Genomic DNA, 18,510 nt, shown 5'->3' with positions numbered 1-18,510 from the left:
TATTTATGAACATGAATGAGGTCACCCTTAGTCTCCTCTTCTCCAAGCAGCACAGCCTCAGCTCCCTCATGGTTTCCTCCTAGCAGAGATGTTCCATTCCCTTCAGCATCTTTGTGGTTCTGCACTGACCTCTCTCAAGCATGAGAGATGTCCCTCTTGAGCTGGGGGGCCCAGAACTGGATACAGTGTTCCAGATGTGGCCTTAGCAGGGCAGAGTAGAGGGGCAGGAGAACCTCTCTCAACCTGCTAAGTACAGCCCTTCTGATCCCCACCCCCCCCGAATGGCATTGTCCCTCCTGGCCACAAGAGCACATTGCTGGCTCATGGTCACTCTCCCATCCACTAGGACCCCCAGATCCTTTTCCCCTTCACTGCCTTTACAACTATATGCAGTAATACACAAGTTAAAAACAATACAGAAAAACAAAATCCCCTTCCTGCAGCCAGACTGCAGAGGAGGAGGAGATCCCAACCACTCTTCCACCTTCTTTCCACCCCCTCCCTCATCTCAGAATCTCCTTGATGTTCAGGGTCATCTGGAAAGGTCAGCAAGGGGTGTTAGAAGCAGAATGATTAGTTGGGAATGTGCATATCGAGGCAGAAGAGTTAATACCTCAATACTCAGGCACAGATTGAAGTTATTTTAGACTCAGCATTATAGAATTAACCAGGTTGGAAGAGACCTTTAAGATCTTCCAGTCCAGCTGGAACAGGCTCCCCTGGAAGGTGATGGATCCACCATCCCTGGAGGTGCTTAAGACACGTGCTTGTGGCACTAAGACATGCTTTAGTGGTAGTAGATCAGCAGTGCTGGTGAGATTGTGAACTCCAGGCAAGCAGCTGGACTCAATGATCTCAAACGTCTCTTCCCACCTCGACAGCTCTGTGATGCTATGATAAATACAAGTGTATTTTTCAGCTGGCTTTAACAGGCTGCAGTCATTTCTCAAACAATTCCAATTAAAAGCAAAATGAGGAAATAATCAAGGCCTCACCAGGCACTCTAGAAGCAGGAGTGGAAGTTAAAAGCATTAACACCTCACAAAATGGATTTAATTTGCTCTAACTCCCATTGAACCATTAGTCCATGATAGAGCACAGTTTGTTAAGTTTGGTTTGTTGGATAAATTAAATTATATATGAAAGAATGCACAGAAAATGACATCTAAAAGCATGGCTTCTATTTAATATTTCCATCTATGCTTTTAATTCCTCTTAACATGTTCAAAGGGAAACTTGGGCAATTAGAGGCATCTCTCCACTAAATGACTTGGAAGAGACCTTTGTGATCATCACATCCAACTGCTCACCTAGAGCTCATAATCCCACCACTGCTGCTAAACCACTGCCACTGCACCATGTCCCTCAGCAGCACATTGATGTGGCTTTTAAATACCTCGAGGGATGGTGACTCCACCACCTCCCTGGGCAGCCTGTTCCAGTGCCTGAGAGCTCTGGCAATGAAGGAATTATTCCTGATATCATAGAATCATAGAGGCAGTCAGGGTTGGAAGGGACCACAGGGATCATGCAGTTCCAAGCCCCATGCCATGGGCAGGGACACCTCACACTAGTTCAGCCTGTTCACAGCCTCATCCAGCCTGGCCTTAAACACCTCCAGGGATGAGGCTTCCACCACTGACCTGTGCAATCCCTTTCAGGCTCTCACCACCCTCACGCTGAACAACTTCTTCCTAACATCCAGTCTGAATCTACCCATTTCTAGCTTAGTTCCATTCTTCTCAGTGCTATCACTACCTGACAGCCTAAAAAGTCCCTCCCCAGCTTTCTTATATCCCCCTTCAGATACTGGAAGGCCACAATGAGGTCACCTGGGAGCCTTCTCCTCTGCAGACTGAGCAGCCCCAACTCCCTCAGTCTCTCCTCATAACAGAGGTGCTCCACTGGCACAGGTTACTCAGGGAGGTGGTGGGTGCTCTCTCCCTGGATGTGGTCAAGGACAGGTTGGATGAGGTCTTGAGTGACCTGTTCTAGTGGGAGTTGTCCCTGCCTGTGGCAGAGAGTTGGAACTGGATGACCTCTGAGGTCCCTTCCAACCTAAACCATTCTATGATTCTATGATCCAACCTGACCTTCCCTGGGACAACTTGCAGCAACTTCTTCTCACCCTGTTCCTTGTTTTTTGGGAGAAGATAGCAACCCCTGCCTCATCCAACATGCTTTGAGGCAGTTGTAGCTTGTGATGAGGACTCTCAGCCTCCTTCTCTGAACTTCTCAAATCATAAGAGCTTTTCTCCACACCTTTCACCAGCTCCATGAATCAGAAGTACTTGGCCTTGAAATCTTGGTGGACTTGTTTTGAAAGGGAGAGGTTCCCTGCTTCTATCTGGCTGCTTCATGCAAGATTGTCTTGCTCCTGTTCTTTATGCACTCTACAGTGGTGATAGATTCTCATAGCTTCGTAGAAGGATTCGAGTTGGAAGGGACCTTAAAGATCATCCAGTCCCAGCCACCCAGGGACAATTTCCACTAGACCAGGTCATTGTTTTCTCACAGAACTTCTCTGAAATCCATCTAATCACAGGGGGAAATGGTTTGGTGACTTTCCCAGCTCACTGCAGTGTCACTTAGCCCAGAGGAACAGTTTTCTTTACAAAGCAAGGTCTGAAAAATAACAACCAACCCACAACCCAAAACATTTGACCTTTAAGACAATGACAATAAATTCTGCTTGGAGTGTCCATCAAGGGACTAAGGGGAAAAAAAGTTCAGCTGGAGCAAAAGAATGGATTTTAACTAAATGTCAAATAAAATTTTATTGGAAGCCGTGGTGGTACTTTACAGTAACAGCTTAAAGCATCAGATTGTCTCCAGCAAGGAACTGTGACAGTTCTCCTGAGAGGATAAAAAGCTGAAAAGGAGAAATTAGTGCACTCAGAGTATCATAGACTCATAGGATGGTTTAGGTTGGAAGGGACCTCAAAGCTCAGCCAGTTCCAACCCCCTGCTATAGGCAGGGACATTTCCACTAGAACAGGTCTCTCAAGACCTCATCCAGCCTGGTCCTGAACACCTCCAGAGAGGTTGTGAATGACAGAACCACAGAATGTGATCTTTGATCATATTCTGTGATTCTGTCATCCACAACCTCCCTGGGCAACCTGTGCCAATGTCTCACCACCCTCACTGCAAACAACTTCCTCCTAACATCCAGTTTCAATCTCCCCTCTGCCAGTTTAAACCCATTCCTCCTCATCCTGTCATTACAAGACCTTGTCAATAGTCCCTTCCCAGCCTTCCTGGAGCCCCCTTCAGGTAATGGAAGGCCACTCCAAGGTCTCCTCAAAGCCTTTTCTTCTCCAGACTGCAGAGCCCCCACTCTCATAGCCTGAGTCTGAAGAGGAAATGGATCCTCTTCACCTGGAATTCAGACTAAATAGAGCATGCAATTGCAATGACTGTCAGTGAAACCCCCTGATTTTTTTGGGTCTTGACCAAAGGATGGGAAGGAAAATTGTCAAATTGTCCTCATTCAGCTGCAGCCTCATTATCACAGTGAGAATTGACAATGAAATTGGAGGAGAAGACTGATCAAAGAGGTCTTGATCAGAGTGGATCAAAGTGCTTGTGGAGCACTGATGATGTGTTCTTGCCAAGTGTCTAACACAGAAGACTGTGGGCAGACAGAGAACAGAATGCCCAGGGCAGTGGTGAAGTCTTCATCCCTTGAGGGGCTTCGGTGCTCTGGAGATGTGGCACTGAGGGACATGGGTTAGTGGAGAGCTGTCAGTGCTGGGTTATTGTTGGAATCAATCTTAAAGGTCTCTTCTAACTCAAACAATTCCATGACTCACAGCCCCTGCCCATCCAGGACAATAGAAAATGGATTGAAGCTTGAGAAGGGGAGACTGAGAGTGGAGATTAGGAAGAAATTCTATCCAGTGAGGGTGGTGAGACACTGGAACAGGTTGCCCAGAGGGATTGTGGATGCTCCTTCACTGGAGGTGTTCAAGGCCAGGTTGGATGATGCTTTGAGCAAACTGTTCTAGTGGGAGGTGTCCCTGCCATGTCAGGGGCATTGGAACTGGATGATCTTTAAAGTCTCTTCCAACCCAAACCATTCTCTGATTCTTCATTGCCCCTCCTGTACACTGTGTCCTATATTCCAACTTTTCAAGAACCACAGAATGGTTTAGATTGAAAGGGACCTCAAAGATCATCCAGTTCCAATCCCCCAACATAGGCAGGGACACCTCCCACTAGACCAGCTCACTCCAACCCCTTCTCCCACCCCAGCCTGTGCTCCTCTGCCTTCCTTCATTGTGTAACGACCCTAAAACTTTGCTGCATAGGTGATGACTGCTCTAGGACATACATGCCCAGGTTGATCAGTGGACAGAATTCTGTCTGGAGTGGGAGAACACAGGATCCAAATAACTTTTTTTTTTCCCTTTCCAAAAATCTTGTAAAATATGATAGGAGGACAGATATAACTTCCAGAATGGTTTCTGCCTGTGAGCCCACCAAATAAAGAAGGCTTTTTGCAGCCCAGCAGCACTCCTGTGCTCAGGTGGATGTTCTGGTGTGCAGACAGTTACAAATGGAACTCAAATCCAATTCAGCATCATCCTGGCAAACAAGAAGCCTGGATTTGTTAGAAAATAACGTGAAAACCACCAGAATTCTGCACAGGTTTCTCTTCAGCCTGCAGTAAATTACCTTTATCTGAGCACCAAGCTTCATCTGCACTTTGTAATTTCCACCAGTTTCCTCCTGTAATTCCCAGTGGCACTAATGAGGCTTCCATGGGAGCACCACATCTCCAATCCCACACTAAATTATATTAATGACTCGGATGGAGAAGATTCTGAAATTGTTTGTCAAAGCTGCTGCTAAAAGATAAGAAACTGAAATCTCTGAATACAAATGACTCAATGCAGACTAATTCCCAAATAATATCATGCCTCGCATCGCCGCAGCCTTCTTCTGGCTGAGGTTGGCTTCCAGATTATTTTTGTTCTCTCTCTCTCTCTCTCTCTCTTTTTTTTTTTTTGGAGCAGGAGATAAAATGAACCTGCTGTAGGAATAAAAATAAAATGCACTTAGAAGTGATTTTTTTTTTTTTTAACTCAGTACATAAATTATTGGCCTGGAATCTTTCTCGTGCATGTTTAACTTGCAGTCATTATGGAAATGCTTTGCGCTGTATAAATATTCATCCTCCGAGCCCATTATGCAAATCCAAACGTTCAGCCCCAATGCTGTGAGGAGCAGGATTGGGGGGGTTAGGGGGTGGACACACACACACACGACAGCTGCAGTTTGGAATCAGGAAATCTGGTACTGGGGAGATGGCATCAGAAGGAATTGCAAGAGTTTCTTGTTGTCTTCTGACATTTAAGAGCAAAGCGCAGCATTAATAGTTTAAGTTTGGGCCTCTCACTCCAAGAAGGACATTGAGGTACTGGGGCATGTCCAGAGAAGGTCAACAAAATTGATGAAGGGTCTGCAGAACAGAGCTGGTGAGGAACAGCTGAGGGAGCTGGAGGTGTTCAGCCTGGAGACAAAGAGACTGTGGGGAGATCTTCTGGCCCAGAACCCACTTGGCTCCAAACTCATTTCATGGAGTTGTAGAGTGTCAGGAGGTCTCCCCTCAGCCTCATTTTCTCCAGGCTGAACAACTCCAGGTCCCTCAGTTGCTCCTCTCTAGACCTGTTCTCCAGATCCATCACCAGGCCTGTTCTCCAGACCCTTCCCCATCTTGGTTGCACTTTTCTGGAGATGCTCTTCTTGTTTAACATGTTCCAAAGCCACCAGAGCATGAGTGTATGACACAACTTACAGGAACTCATAGCCCATCCTGTTGTTTCTGGTCAGCCCTGAAGCTGTGGAGATGCACTGCACGAATGCATCACTACAATGATGTCACTCCAATGATGGATTGGTCTAATTCATCTCTGGAGCACTGAAGAGATGAGGCTGGCTGGGAAGTGTGAGTCCAAGAGCGGATTCAATTCAATTACAGGACAAAAGGCAATGCTGGTCCCTGCACTGGCAGAGACTCATTCTGTAAGACCTTTCTTGAAGCAGACAGATGCTGAAAGCTGAGCCTGGTGGAGGTGAAACAGAAGCTCTCATAAAGCTCCTAGCTGCATTCTGGGAAGCAGAGCTGGATATGTGCACAGATAGGGGAAAATATTCTGCTACACTTGTGCTTCTGCTACAGAGCCACTGACTTCCACAGAATCATTCTGTTTGGAAGAGGCTTTCAAGATCAGAAAGTTCAATAAGGCCAAGTGCAAGGTCCTGCAGATGGGTTGAGGCAATCCCAAGCACAAATCCAGGCTGGGCACAGAACGGTTTCAGAACAGTATCAAGAAGAACTTGGGGATGTCAGTGATAGCAAACTCAACATGAGCTGGCAGTGGTCAATGGCAGCCCTGAAGCAAACCATGTCCTGAGCTGCATCAAAAGATGATGTGACCAGCAGGACATCAGTGGTCCTTGTTCTGCCCCTCTGTTCTGGTAAGCTCTGGAGTGCTCTGGAGCACTGTGTCCAGTTCTGGGGCTCAAGAAGGTCATGGAAGTGCTGGAGCTTGCCCAGAAGAAGCATCTTCCCTATGGGGACAGGCTAAGACAGGTGGGGCAGTTCAGGCTGCAGAAGGGAAGGCTCCAGGGAAAACTTATAGCAGCCTTCCATCACCTGAACAGAGCCTACAAGAAAGCTGGAGAGGGACTTTTTACAAGGGCTTGTAGTGATAGGATTTAAGCTGGAGGAGAGAAGATTTAGACTGGACATTGGGAAGAAATTCTTTCCAGTGAGGGTGGTGAGACACTGGAACAAGTTGCCCAGGGAGGTTGTGGATGCCCCCTCCCTGGAGGTGTTCAAGCTCAGGTTGGACAAGGCCTTGAGCAACCTGGGCTAGTGAAAGGTGTCACTGCTCATGTCTGGGGGACTGGAACTAGATGATCTTAAAGGCATCTTCCAACCTGAACCATTCTGTGATTCTATGTTCTGATGGGCTGCAGGGTGGAGCAAGCTCCTGTCCCACTCCAGAATTGGTATCTTGAGCAGCAAGGCCATGCAGTCACCTAAAAGGAGGCAGATTTATTGCTGCATTTGAGTGAAAGCCAAGCCAGGTCCCTTCAGGTGTCTGAGAAGCAGAATGTGAAATAATTCCATGATTTAACCTGATGAGCAGAGACAGTGATGTGCCTCCCTCATGCCATCATTACTCATCTTGCAGGCAACAGCTTCATTACGGCACCGTGCTCCTCATTCAGGTGAAGCATTACTGGACTGAGCTGAAGCATCTGTTCCTTGCAACCCAGCTGAAAGCATTTGGAGATGAGCCAGGAAACCTTCAGTGATAGACCAAGGCAGGGATGATCAACACTGATAGGTTGAGATTGACCATGGCGGCTTCACATTGCACTGGGGAGAGGTTTAGGTTGGGTATTGAGAGTAATTTCTGTCCTGAGAGTGGTCAGGCATTGGAACAGGCTACCAGGGAGGTGGTGGAGTCACCATCCTGGGAGGTGTTCAAGAAATGTGTGGACATGGCACTGTGGGACATGGTTTTAGTGGCCATAGTGATATTGGGCTGATGACTGGACTCAATGATTTTGGAGATCTTCCCCAACTCACACAATTTTAAGATTCTATGACTAAAAACCTGTTAAGTGATGTAAAAGAAACATAACATGAGAGTGCCTTGTGTCCAAGGACCTTCCTGATGCTTTTGTCAGAAGATATCTTGGCTAGACTTACTGTTGCACATGATGGTACCTAACTTACCAGCTCTGGATATGTTAGGTTAGAAGAGCAGGCTCTTCAGCCAGGAAGAGGAATACCTATGCAACAAAGGTCCAACACCTATTTTCTGTTGCTGCTGTGTGATGTGATGCCTGATAAATCCTCACATTGTTATTCCTCAGGAGAGGACACAATTACAACTGTGTTTTCTTCTCACCCATATGGTAGCTGGCATCAGGTGCAGCACACATAGACATTGCCATATGGACTCACTCGCAAAGGCTTGGATGGATGAGGTTTCCAAGGGCATCATTTGCCTCCCCTGGGGTTAAACATAAGTCAGGAAGAGGAAAAAATTCTGGTGCAAGTCCAGGGTAGCTCAAAAAAAAAAAGTGAAGACTTCATCTGAGCCAAGAGTTGTTTTTCTTTCATTCCCTGGGTTATTAAAAACACTAAAATACAGCTTCAGATTATGTTATGTAGGACATGGTCAATGATTTTATGGCTCAATCTTTGAGGCATCTCATCCTCCTAGAGTGAAGACCCTCCTAGGGCTTCCTTTTCTCTAAAATACTTTTGCAAGCTCCAAAATTGACACCATCTCTAGAAAGGCCCAGTATCTCTTAAAGTGGCTGTGAGAACACCACAGCAAAGGATGGGGAAAGCAGAAGTACTGCAGAGGCTATGAAGCTGCTGGGGGGCCTGAAGCAGCTCTGTGAGGAGCAAAGGCTGAGAGCCCTGGGGCTGCTGAGCCTGCAGAAGAGCAGCCCCAGAGGGGATCTGATCAATGCTCAGCAAGAGCTAAAGGACAAGAGCCAGACCCTTCTCAGTGGTGACCAGTGACAGGACAAGGGCAGCAGGCACATGGAAACATAGAATCATAGGATGGCAGGAGCTGGAAGGGACCTTGAAAGATCATTTGGTCCAGTGCCCCTGCCAGAGCAGGATCACCTAGAGCAGATCACACCAGAACGCATCCAGACGGCTCTTGAATATCTCTGGTAAGGGAGACTCCACAACCTCACTGAGCAGCTGTTTCCAGTGCTCTGTCATCCTCACAGTCAAAAAGAATCCTGGAGCCCAGGAGATTCTATCTGAACAGGAGGAGAAACTTATTTACTGTGAGGATGCTGGAGCCCTGGAGGAGGCTGCCCAGATAAGTTGTGCAGTCTCCTTTTCTTTGGAGAGATTCCAAACCTGGACATAGCAGTTCTGGGCAAGCTGTTGTGGGTGGCTGTGCTTTAGCAGGGCATTTGGACTGGATGATCCCTTCCAGCCCCCACCACTCCATAATTCATTCACCAGTGTTTTTACACAAGATTTATTCTCTCCACTCCTCATGAATATCCTTTCTGGAGCTGGAGGGGTGCCTGTGATGTAACAAACATCTTACATACACTGATGTATGTAGATCTTGCACACAACACGATTGAAGTTCTCCCACACAGCCCTGGGAGGAAATCTCTAGCACTAAAAACATACCAAGGAAGATGAAACAGAGTGCAGATGAGTAGGAGAGATGAAACGTGCTGCCTGTGTATTCCCCAAGAACAATATTTATCTCTAATATTTACTAAAAGTGGTCTCAGGTGAGCTGGATGCAAAATTCCTGGGGATGTGAGGGTTTAAAAATCACTTAATTTAGGTATTTTCAGATGTGTGTGTGTGAGCTGCATAAAATAAAGTTGAGTTTAGAGGACTATAAGCACTTGTGAGTAGTTTAGAGTGTAAATTGTAGCATCATAGAATCAGTCAGTCAGAAGGGACCACAAGGATCATCCAGTTCCAAACCCCCTGCCATGGGGGTCCCTTCCATTCTATGATTCCAATGGTCCCTAAACTATTCTATGACCTTTAAAGTCCTTTTTAAGCCAAACCATTGCATGAATCTACAAATCTTCTTTATTTGTGGCATCTGCTTTCTTCTTGCCATCAACATGTAAGAGAAAAAAACCCAAGTCAAATCACTTGCCATACCATTGCACATACCCCAGCCATTATTTCATTGCATTTTACCAGGGTTGCCCTCAATTCACACTGATTTTCCAGTTTCAATCTAATCTCTCCTCTTTGCAGCTCTGGTGCTGACGTGACTGCCGTGCTGTGGTGTGCTCATTAATGAGTGTTATCTCAGTGCTGTTCTAATTGATGTGTTGAACCTTGCACACATCAAAACATTAATCTGCAAGCAGATAAGCAAATGAAATTCTGTGGCGTGATGGATGTGGTCCCAAGGCTTCCGCTTGGTTCTCGCCACCTATTTGTCATTTCCCCATGTCCCCTGGAGTGAGGTTGGAGTGAGGTTGGGTTGGGCTCTTCTGGCTGGTATCAGGTAATAGAATGAGAGGAAGTGGTCTGAAATGGGAGGTTTAGATTGGATATTTGGAATTATTTCTTTCCTGCAAGAGTGGTCAGGTATTGGAACAGGCTGCCCAGGGAGGTGGTGGAGGCTCTACCCCTGGAGGTGTTCAAAAATCCCGTGGCCATGGCACCTGGGGACATGGTTTCAGGGCCATGGTGGTGTTGGGCTGGTGGTTGGACTCAACGATCTTAGAGAAGCTTTCCAACCAAAGCAATTATATGACTACATTTTCTGAGATGCCTTTCCAATGTGTGCTGAAGGTAGGAGCCATTCCCTGTGTCCATCTGTACCTGAAACATCAAAGTAGATTTGTAGGGCTTCCAGGTTTCTGTGTCATGAAGAGGAGTCACCACTCCTGGAGGTGTTCAAGAAATGTGTGGGTGCAGCATGTGGGGACACGTTTGGAGGTGGGTTGATGGTTGGACTCCATCAGCTTAGAGGTCTCTTCCAACCCAAACAGTTCTATGATTCTATGAAATTGCTCTTGTGGATCTGGGGGCTGCTTAGCTCAACAGTGGGGCTTGGTCAAAAGAGGATTCTTGACCAGTTCCTGTAGCTCAGGGTTGGGGTTGCAGCCCAGATTAGAACTACAGCTTCTGAGCAAATGCTGCCTCTGGATGCTCAGCTGCCCTTGGACATCTGCAGATTGAATAAACCTCCTCTCCAATTCCAGGTGTTTTGTGCTCAGCTGCCAATAATCTTTCTCTGATGATTTCATTTCAGCCAAACCCTTTGAGAGTGGCCAGTACCTGGACATCTATGGAATCACGAGAGACCAGGCTGGGGAGTATGAATGCAGTGCAGAAAATGATGTGTCAGTCCCAGATGTGAAAAAAGTCAAAGTCACAGTCAACTGTAAGTCCTGCTGGGTTTTAATCATTAACTCTGGTGGACAAGAGGGATCTGCCTGAGAAGAAAAGTCTTAAGGTGGAGAGCTGCTGCTGGTGCTGAATCTGTAGGTGGATGGGGGGTGTTTGGAGCAAAAATGACCTGTGCTGTTTGATGTATGAGTTGGCCTCACCAAAGGTGAGCTTAAGGTCCAAATCTTTCTTTTTCTCTGCCAGCATGATGTCATCAGCTTTGTGGCAGGTGCTCCTGCTGGGCTGTGGTGCTGAGAATGAGGTTTTGGAGTCATCTTTTGAGTTGTTATCTTCATAGCTTCTGATGGATGTCCTGGTTGTTGGGCTGAAGCGCTTCTGACTTAGTTTCTGCTGTGGCTGTGCAATAAGAGAAGAGAAGCTGTTTGATATCTGTTGGGTGCTTAGATGGTGATCAATCTATGTGGAAATCTGAGGAGCTCTCAGCAAAGGCAGCAAGGTTTTTCATATGATGCTCCCAGTTTGAAGGCAAGAAGGACTGTGCTGACTGTGAGTGATCTAGTTGCACCGTGGATCATACCCAGGAATGGCCAAGGTGGCCTCTTAGCTGTCCCTGCAGCCTGCCAAGTCTGACTGCTTGAGATTTTCACATCAAGGAGATGTTTCTAGCTCGGGATTGAATTTGGTTTAGCACTCAGTATGACCTGAATCATTCAGAAGTGTTCTTCATTGCTCCAGTCTCCACAAAAACATAGATAGAAAATATGTCTACTTCACTCTGAATTGTCTTGGTTTAAGTGTGGTTACCCAGCTCATAATTTCCATCAGTTTCTGGTCTGAAAACTTTTATCCTTACTGGCCACAAACTTTTGAGATATCAGCTTTGTATCTTTCTCAACAGATGTTGTCCCTTTTGATGAGCTTCTCATCCCCAGGTTGCTGGGAAACTGGAGTTGAGCTGCTGTGGGTGGGATGCTGATGGGGTTGACCACACAACCTGGGTACATATGGGACATTGCCACATATAGAAGATTCCCCAATGCTCTTTGTTGAGCAATGGGGTGGTAATAGGCTGCTCACAGTTCATATTGTTCTGGAACACGTTGGGTCAATGCACTAATGCTTAGAGAAGAGCTCGATCACAGATCTCACATGCAAGCCTCAGTGTTTGGTCATGTAGGCTGGGGAAGCTGGCTGCAGATCTTGCTTCCTCTCTGCTCCTCAGGCTTCTGCACTGAGGACCAGCACATGTCAACCACCAGCCCTTCCTTTGCAAGTCACAAGAGCTGATGTCAACTGCTGAGCAGCTCAAGGAGACTCATGCAGAGTCTCCACTGCTGCTTTGCCCTCGTTGACATCTTTCTGTGAACTGGAAGGTAAAGTGCACAGTGTTTCTAAAACCCAATAAAGACTTCCCTGAATCTTCCACAAGGTTTCTTGCCAGTCTTATTCCACTGGGAAAAGTGGTTTTTTTGGGGGGGAAAAAAGAGCTCCATGCCTCTCTAACATCCTTAAAACTCTGATTTGGGTATGTTGCATCAGGGTGTTTGTTCCTCAAGAAGCAGGAGCTGCCTGGTCCTTTACTGTCAGGGCTGTGTCACCAGTGACATTTGGTCTTCCTGGATGTCAGCTGTGGTCTTCTCCCACCAAGCTGGGATCTGTGGAGGGGTGATGCCAATCTGTACCTCAGTTCAGGGTTTCAGTAAAAACCAGGACTGACCCTTCTATCCCTCACCAAAAAAAAAAAAAAAGGAATCAATAGCTGGAAAACAACCATTTGGGATCCTCATCAGTGTTGCTCAATTCCCAAAAGCAGGCAATTCACTTAAAACTAGAGACCATGTGGAAGGAAACTCCCCAATGGATGGGTTCCTATGGAACAGATGACTGTTATTTACTGTGTGAGGAGCAGGGAGGTGATTGTCACCTTGGACACAGCTCTGGTGAGGCCACACCTTGAGCGTCGTGTTCAGTTTTGGGCACCTCAATACAAGAGAGATGTAGAGGTGCTGGAGCAGGTCCAGAGGAGGGCAATGAAGGTGGGGATGGGACTGGAGAATAAATCTTATGAGGAGTGACTGAGGGAGTTGGGGATGGTTAGTGTGAGGAAGAAGAGGCTGAAGAGAGGCCTCATTGCTGTCTACCTGAAGGGACATTGTGGAGAGGTTGCTGCTGGGCTCTGCTCACAGCTAATCGGAGACAGAACAAGGGGGAATGGCCTCAAGGTGAGGCTGGGCAGGTTTAGATTGGACATTAGGAAAAAGTTTTTCATGGAGAGAGTGTTCAGGGAGTGGAATGAGCTGCTCAGGGAGATGGTGGAGTCACGTACCCTGGATGTGCTTCAGGGTGGTTTGGATGTGGTGCTCAGGGCTACAGTTTAAGGTGAATCTTGTAGAGTAGGGTTGTAGATTTGACTTGGTGATGCTCAGGGGCTTTGCCAACCTGGGTGTGATTCTGATTCTGTGATACTGCAAAACTGTCAGTAAAAAGTTGGACAGATATCTGTAAAGATGTGTTTTGGGGTGACACCTTCCACACAAGCTGCAAGCCAAAGTGGTTGGTGGTGTTAGATCAAGACCCTGCAACAGGCCAGGGGAGGGAAGGAATGGTGAGCTTTGGGTAAACCAGTGTCACATCTGTGTTCTTTCATCCAGCTGTGAAACCAGCTGCCTGAAGATCTTTCTAAGTGCTCGTAGAAAGGAAAAGTTCATGCATTCATGCAATGATTTAGGCTGGAAGGGACCTTACAATGTATCTAGTTTCACCACTCCTGCTCCATGGTTGGTTTGATGTCTGGGTGTTTTGGTGAAGGTTTTAACCTTTTGGAATCTCTCTTGCCTTCCAAGCCAAGATCTAGATGTGCTTGACTCCTGGTTTGGATAACATCATCATCTTAGATGGCCAAAGCCAAAACTCAAGCTTAACTGCCACACACAGCTGATGGTTGATATGTGTCCTGCACCCACAGAAAAGAGACTGGCACCTTCTTGACACTCACTCTTCAGTTGAACAGTCTTGTTCATCTCTGTCCCTCTTCACAGTATCACAGTATCACACAGTATCACAGTATCATCAGGGTTGGAAGAGACCTCACAGATCATCAAGTCCAACCCTTTACCACAGAGCTCAAGGCTAGACCATGGCACCAAGTGCCACGTCCAATCCTGCCTTGAACAGCCCCAGGGACGGTGACTCCACCACCTCCCCGGGCAGCCCATTCCAGTGTCCAATGACTCTCTCAGTGAAGAACTTTCTCCTCACCTCCAGCCTAAATCTCCCCTGGTGCAGCCTGAGGCTGTGTCCTCTCATTCTGGTGCTGGCCACCTGAGAGAAGAGAGCAACCTCCTCCTGGCCACAACCACCCCTCAGGTAGTTGTAGACAGCAATAAGGTCACCCCTGAGCCTCCTCTTCTCCAGGCTAACCAATCCCAGCTCCCTCAGCCTCTCCTCGTAGGGCTGTGCTCAAGGCCTCTCCCCAGCCTCGTCGCCCTTCTCTGGACACGCTCAAGCATCTCAATGTCCCTTTTAAACTGGCAGCCCAGAACTGGACACAGTACTCCAGATCTGGCCTCACCAGGGCCAAGTAGAGAGGCAGGAGAATCTCCCTCAACCTACAGGACACACTTTTTTTCATGCACCCCAGGAGACCACTGGTCTTCTTGACCATGAGAGCACACTGATGTCCCATGGACAACTCAGTGTCCACCAGCATTCCCAGGTCTTTATCCTTGGAGCTGCTTTCCAGCAGGTCACCCTCCTCACATGCACCAGTGCAGAACCCTACACTGTCCTTGTTGACCCAATCTGCACGTGGAATCCTGCTGGCTTTGGGGAAAGTGCTGCCTGCTCTGAGGGTATACAGGGTGGCCATTTTTCAGTAGTTCTTGTAGCTAAAGAAGGGAATAAAATACAAGCCCTGTAAGATGAGGATGTGGCTGCAGCAAGAAGCAGTTCATACCTGTGAACAATTTGTCACAGTCAGCTAATTGCTCCTGCACTTCTGTGGGGATTTGTCCCTTGTCCCCACACCGCTTAAGCGCCGTGCAGGAGCACTCAGAACATCTGCTCCCTGCTGCTGATGCTCATCTGTTCTGACCAGGCAGAAAAATGGCTCATTGCCTTCAGGCAAGGCTTGTGCTGGAGCTGGGTGATGCTGGAGGAGCTCACCCAGCCGTGATCCGCCCCAGGGTGGGATGTTTGCTGCAGTGGCTGAAGCTCCTGGGGTGATCTTTGCTTCCCAGTACCTCAGCGCAGGCAGCCCAGTGCCAAAATGGATGTCGTGCGTGAGGTGGAACCAGCAGAAGAATGCTCCTTTGCTCTCCACTGAGCTGAGCTGTCAGGGCAGCTTTCTGCTAGGAAAAGCTTAATGTTTCCTTGAGGAGAGCTGGGATTTGTCTACCAGCTACAAGGACTTTGTATCAAATGGTATTCTCAAGCTTAAATCTGAAAGAGCTGTATCGATCGGGCATTGGAGAAGGCTGCCCAGATAGGTTGCGCAGTCTCCTTCTCTGGAGAGCTTCCAAACCCACCCCTCTGGGCATTGTGCTGATGGGCAAGCTGCTGTGGGTGCCCCTGCTTTAGCAAGGGGGTTGGACTGGGTGATCTCCAGAGGTCTCTTCCAACCCCCACCGCTAAGACTATGCGAAAACAAATGCTGATTTCATGATGTTGCCATCCCATTCCTCATCACCACAGCCTGGGCTCAACACTGCTGGAGATTCTCACATTTAGCAGCTGCCTTTCATATTTTTTAGGTATAAGGAGAGCAGAAGAGAGGCAGAGAAGCTCCAGCGCCACGTGGGCAGTTTCAAAGCAGCTTTCACACGAGATATTAAAGCCTTGCTAATCCAGATTCCTGGTTTGCTCAGCGCGGGGTTCAATATTATCACCTATAAATCAGTATTTGCTTTATAAAATGTAATGGAAAATGCTAATAAGATTTACTGGTGAAATGAAATTGGATTATCTCTGATCTATTTTAACTCGATTTGCTATAATATTCCTCCTTCATAAACCTACAGCCTCAATTTCTTGCTCTCCTTTCTTTTCTTCCTTGCCTTTCTTTTTCCTTTCGTTTTAATTTTCCTCTCATTTATTTCCTTTTTCTCTCCTTTATTCCTTTCTTCTTTTCTGTCATTCCTTTCTTTTCCTCTTTCTTTTTTTTCCTTCTTCTTTCTTCTTCCTTTTCTTTTTCTTCATTTTTTTCTTATTTTTTCTTCTTTCTCTTCTTCTTTTATTTTTTTCTCTTTCTTTTTTCTCTTTCTTTTTCTCTCACCTTTCTTTTTTTTCCTTTACTTTATTTTTTACTCCTCTTTTTCTCTTTCTTTTTCTTTCCTTCCACTCTTTCTTTTCCTCTCTTTTATTTCCTTTTTCTCTCGTTTCTTTGTTTATTTTCTTTCATTTCTTTCTTTTCCTTTTTTTCTTTTTTCTCTCCTTTTTTTTCTCTTTTTTCTCTCTCCTTTTTTCTCACTTCTCTTTTTGTCTTTTTTCTCTTTCTTTTCCCCCTCCCTCCCTTTTTTCCTCTTCCTTTTTTCCATTATTTCTTCATTCTCTTTTCTCTTTTCTATTCCTTCCCTCTCTTCCTCTCTCTTTTATTGCCTTTTTCTCTCATTTCTTCCTTTCTTTTCTCTCATTTTGTTCTTTTCCTTTCCTTTTTCTCTTTTCTCTTTTATTTTTCTGTCTCCTTTCTTCTTTCCTTTTTTCTCACTTCTCTTTTTCTCTTTTTTCTCTTTCTTTTTCCCCTTTTTTATCTTCCTTCTTTGTTTTCCTTTGCTTTCCTTTTTTCCCCTTCTTTCTTCCTTCTCTTTTCGCTTCTCTCTTCCCCTTTCCTTCCTTTCTTTCTTTCTTTCTTTCTTTCTTTCTTTCTTTCTTTCTTTCTTTCTTTCTTTCTTTCTTTCTTTCTTTCTTTCTTTCTTTCTTTCTTCCTTCCTTCCTTCCTTCCTTCCTTCCTTCCTTCCTTCCTTCCTTCCTTTCTTCCTTCCTTCCTTCCTTCCTTTCTTTCTTTCTTTCTTTCTTTCTTTCTTTCTTTCTTTCTTTCTTTCTTTCTTTCTTTCTTTCTTTCTTTCTTTCTTTCTTTCTTTCTTTCTTTCTTCTCTCTCCTTTCTTCTCTTCTCTCTCTCTCCTTTCTTTCTTCTATATCTCTTTTCTTCTCCTTTCTCTCCTTTCTTTTTCTCCCCTTCCCTTCACCTCCTCCTCCTCTCTCCAAATTTAGTCCACCAAACGCACTGCAGGTTCTCACACCACCAATTTGTAAATGGAAACTCTTTGGGACAGACATAAACTAAGCAGAAAAATGCAGATTCTGCCAATTTGAAGATATTTTATAGTGAGGAAAAAAAACAGGAAAAGAAAAGAAAACAAACCCATAAGCCTGTAAAGTCATTAGAGTTGTAGTGTATGTGCTGTAAGGCGGATAGCAAGGGGGTTATTTCTGTATGGTTGGAAGCTGCCCAGCCAAGAAAACTTGATATTCAGAAAGTAATTGAAACCTGGTAATTTTCTTGTCCTTGCTTGGGTGGGTGAGCAGCTCCCTGCGATGAATATCTGCAGTCAGAACTCTGTGTAGTGCCGCCGCAGCTGCTCAGGGCTCATTGGTCCCTTCTATGAGCTGGGCACAATAAAACCTTGATGTGTTCTGCAGTGATCAGGTCTGCAGGATAGAATAGGTCTTTGCATAACAGGGAAGCTGCAGAAAAGATGAGCAGAAGGAACAGTGATGTCATCAGATCCATGGAAATGTGCTGTGCCAGGAGAATGTGTGTCATCCTGCCGGGGGCTGCAGGACATGCTGGGCACTGAGGAATCTGTGTCACAGAATCTCACAATGGTAGAGGTTGGAGGGGACCCCTGAGACTAAGTCCAACCCTCCTGCCAAAGCAGGATCACTCAGGCCAGGTCAAAAAAGCAGGCATCCCTGTGAGTCTTGAAAGTCTCTAGAAGAGATTCCACAACTTCCCTGGGCAGCCTGCTCCAGGGCTCCAGTGGCCTCACAACAAAGAAGTTTCTCCTCCTCTTCAGGTGAAGTCTCCTGTGTTTGTGCCCATTCTCACTGGGTGCCACTGAGAAGAGTCTGGTTCCACCCTCTTGGCCTCAACAGGTCCTTTAGCTCTTGCTGAGCATTGAGCATATCCCCTCTGGGGCTGCTTTTCTGCAGGCTCAACAGCCTCAGGGCTCTCAGCCTTTCCTTCTCACAGAGATACTCAGGCCCCTCAGCATCATTGGAGCCTTCATTGGACTCTCTCCAGTAGTTCCCTATCTCTCTTGAATTGGGAGCCCAGAACTGGACCCACAACTCCAGATGTGGCCTCTCTAAGGCAGAGTAGAGAGGGAAGATAACTCCCTTGACCTGCTGGCCACACTCTCCTTCCTTCCCCCCAGGAGACCTTCTTGGCCACAAAGGCACATTGTTGGTTGATGGGGAATTTGTTATCCACCAGCACTGCCAGGTCCTTCCTCTTGGAGCTGCTTTGCAGACCACATCCATCAAGGGCATGGTTTTATGTCACTGCATCTTGAGTTACGCTGCTGAAGCTGCATCTTACAGATGTAGCTGAATTAGATCTCGTGGCTTTGGATGGGAGGAAGCCATTCAGTTGAAATTAAAAGAGGATCAT

At 46.5% G+C, this 18,510-nt stretch overlaps 1 protein-coding gene across 1 annotated transcript in view; it reads left to right on the top strand.

Moving 5' to 3' along the window:
• Positions 1 to 18,510, top strand: part of NEGR1 (neuronal growth regulator 1) — a 334,002-nt gene that overhangs the window by 222,543 nt on the left and 92,949 nt on the right. Inside the window, exon 4 of the mRNA XM_064147507.1 lies at positions 10,803 to 10,934. Within this exon, the coding sequence (XP_064003577.1) occupies positions 10,803 to 10,934 (132 nt within the window). The remainder of the gene's footprint in view (positions 1 to 10,802; positions 10,935 to 18,510) is intronic.

This window comes from Pogoniulus pusillus, chromosome 8 (assembly GCF_015220805.1).
Source record: "Pogoniulus pusillus isolate bPogPus1 chromosome 8, bPogPus1.pri, whole genome shotgun sequence".
NCBI classification, from domain to species: Eukaryota; Metazoa; Chordata; class Aves; order Piciformes; family Lybiidae; genus Pogoniulus; species Pogoniulus pusillus.
The sequence above is the reverse complement of the archived record's forward strand: the minus strand, read 5'-3'. Positions and strand labels throughout refer to the sequence as shown.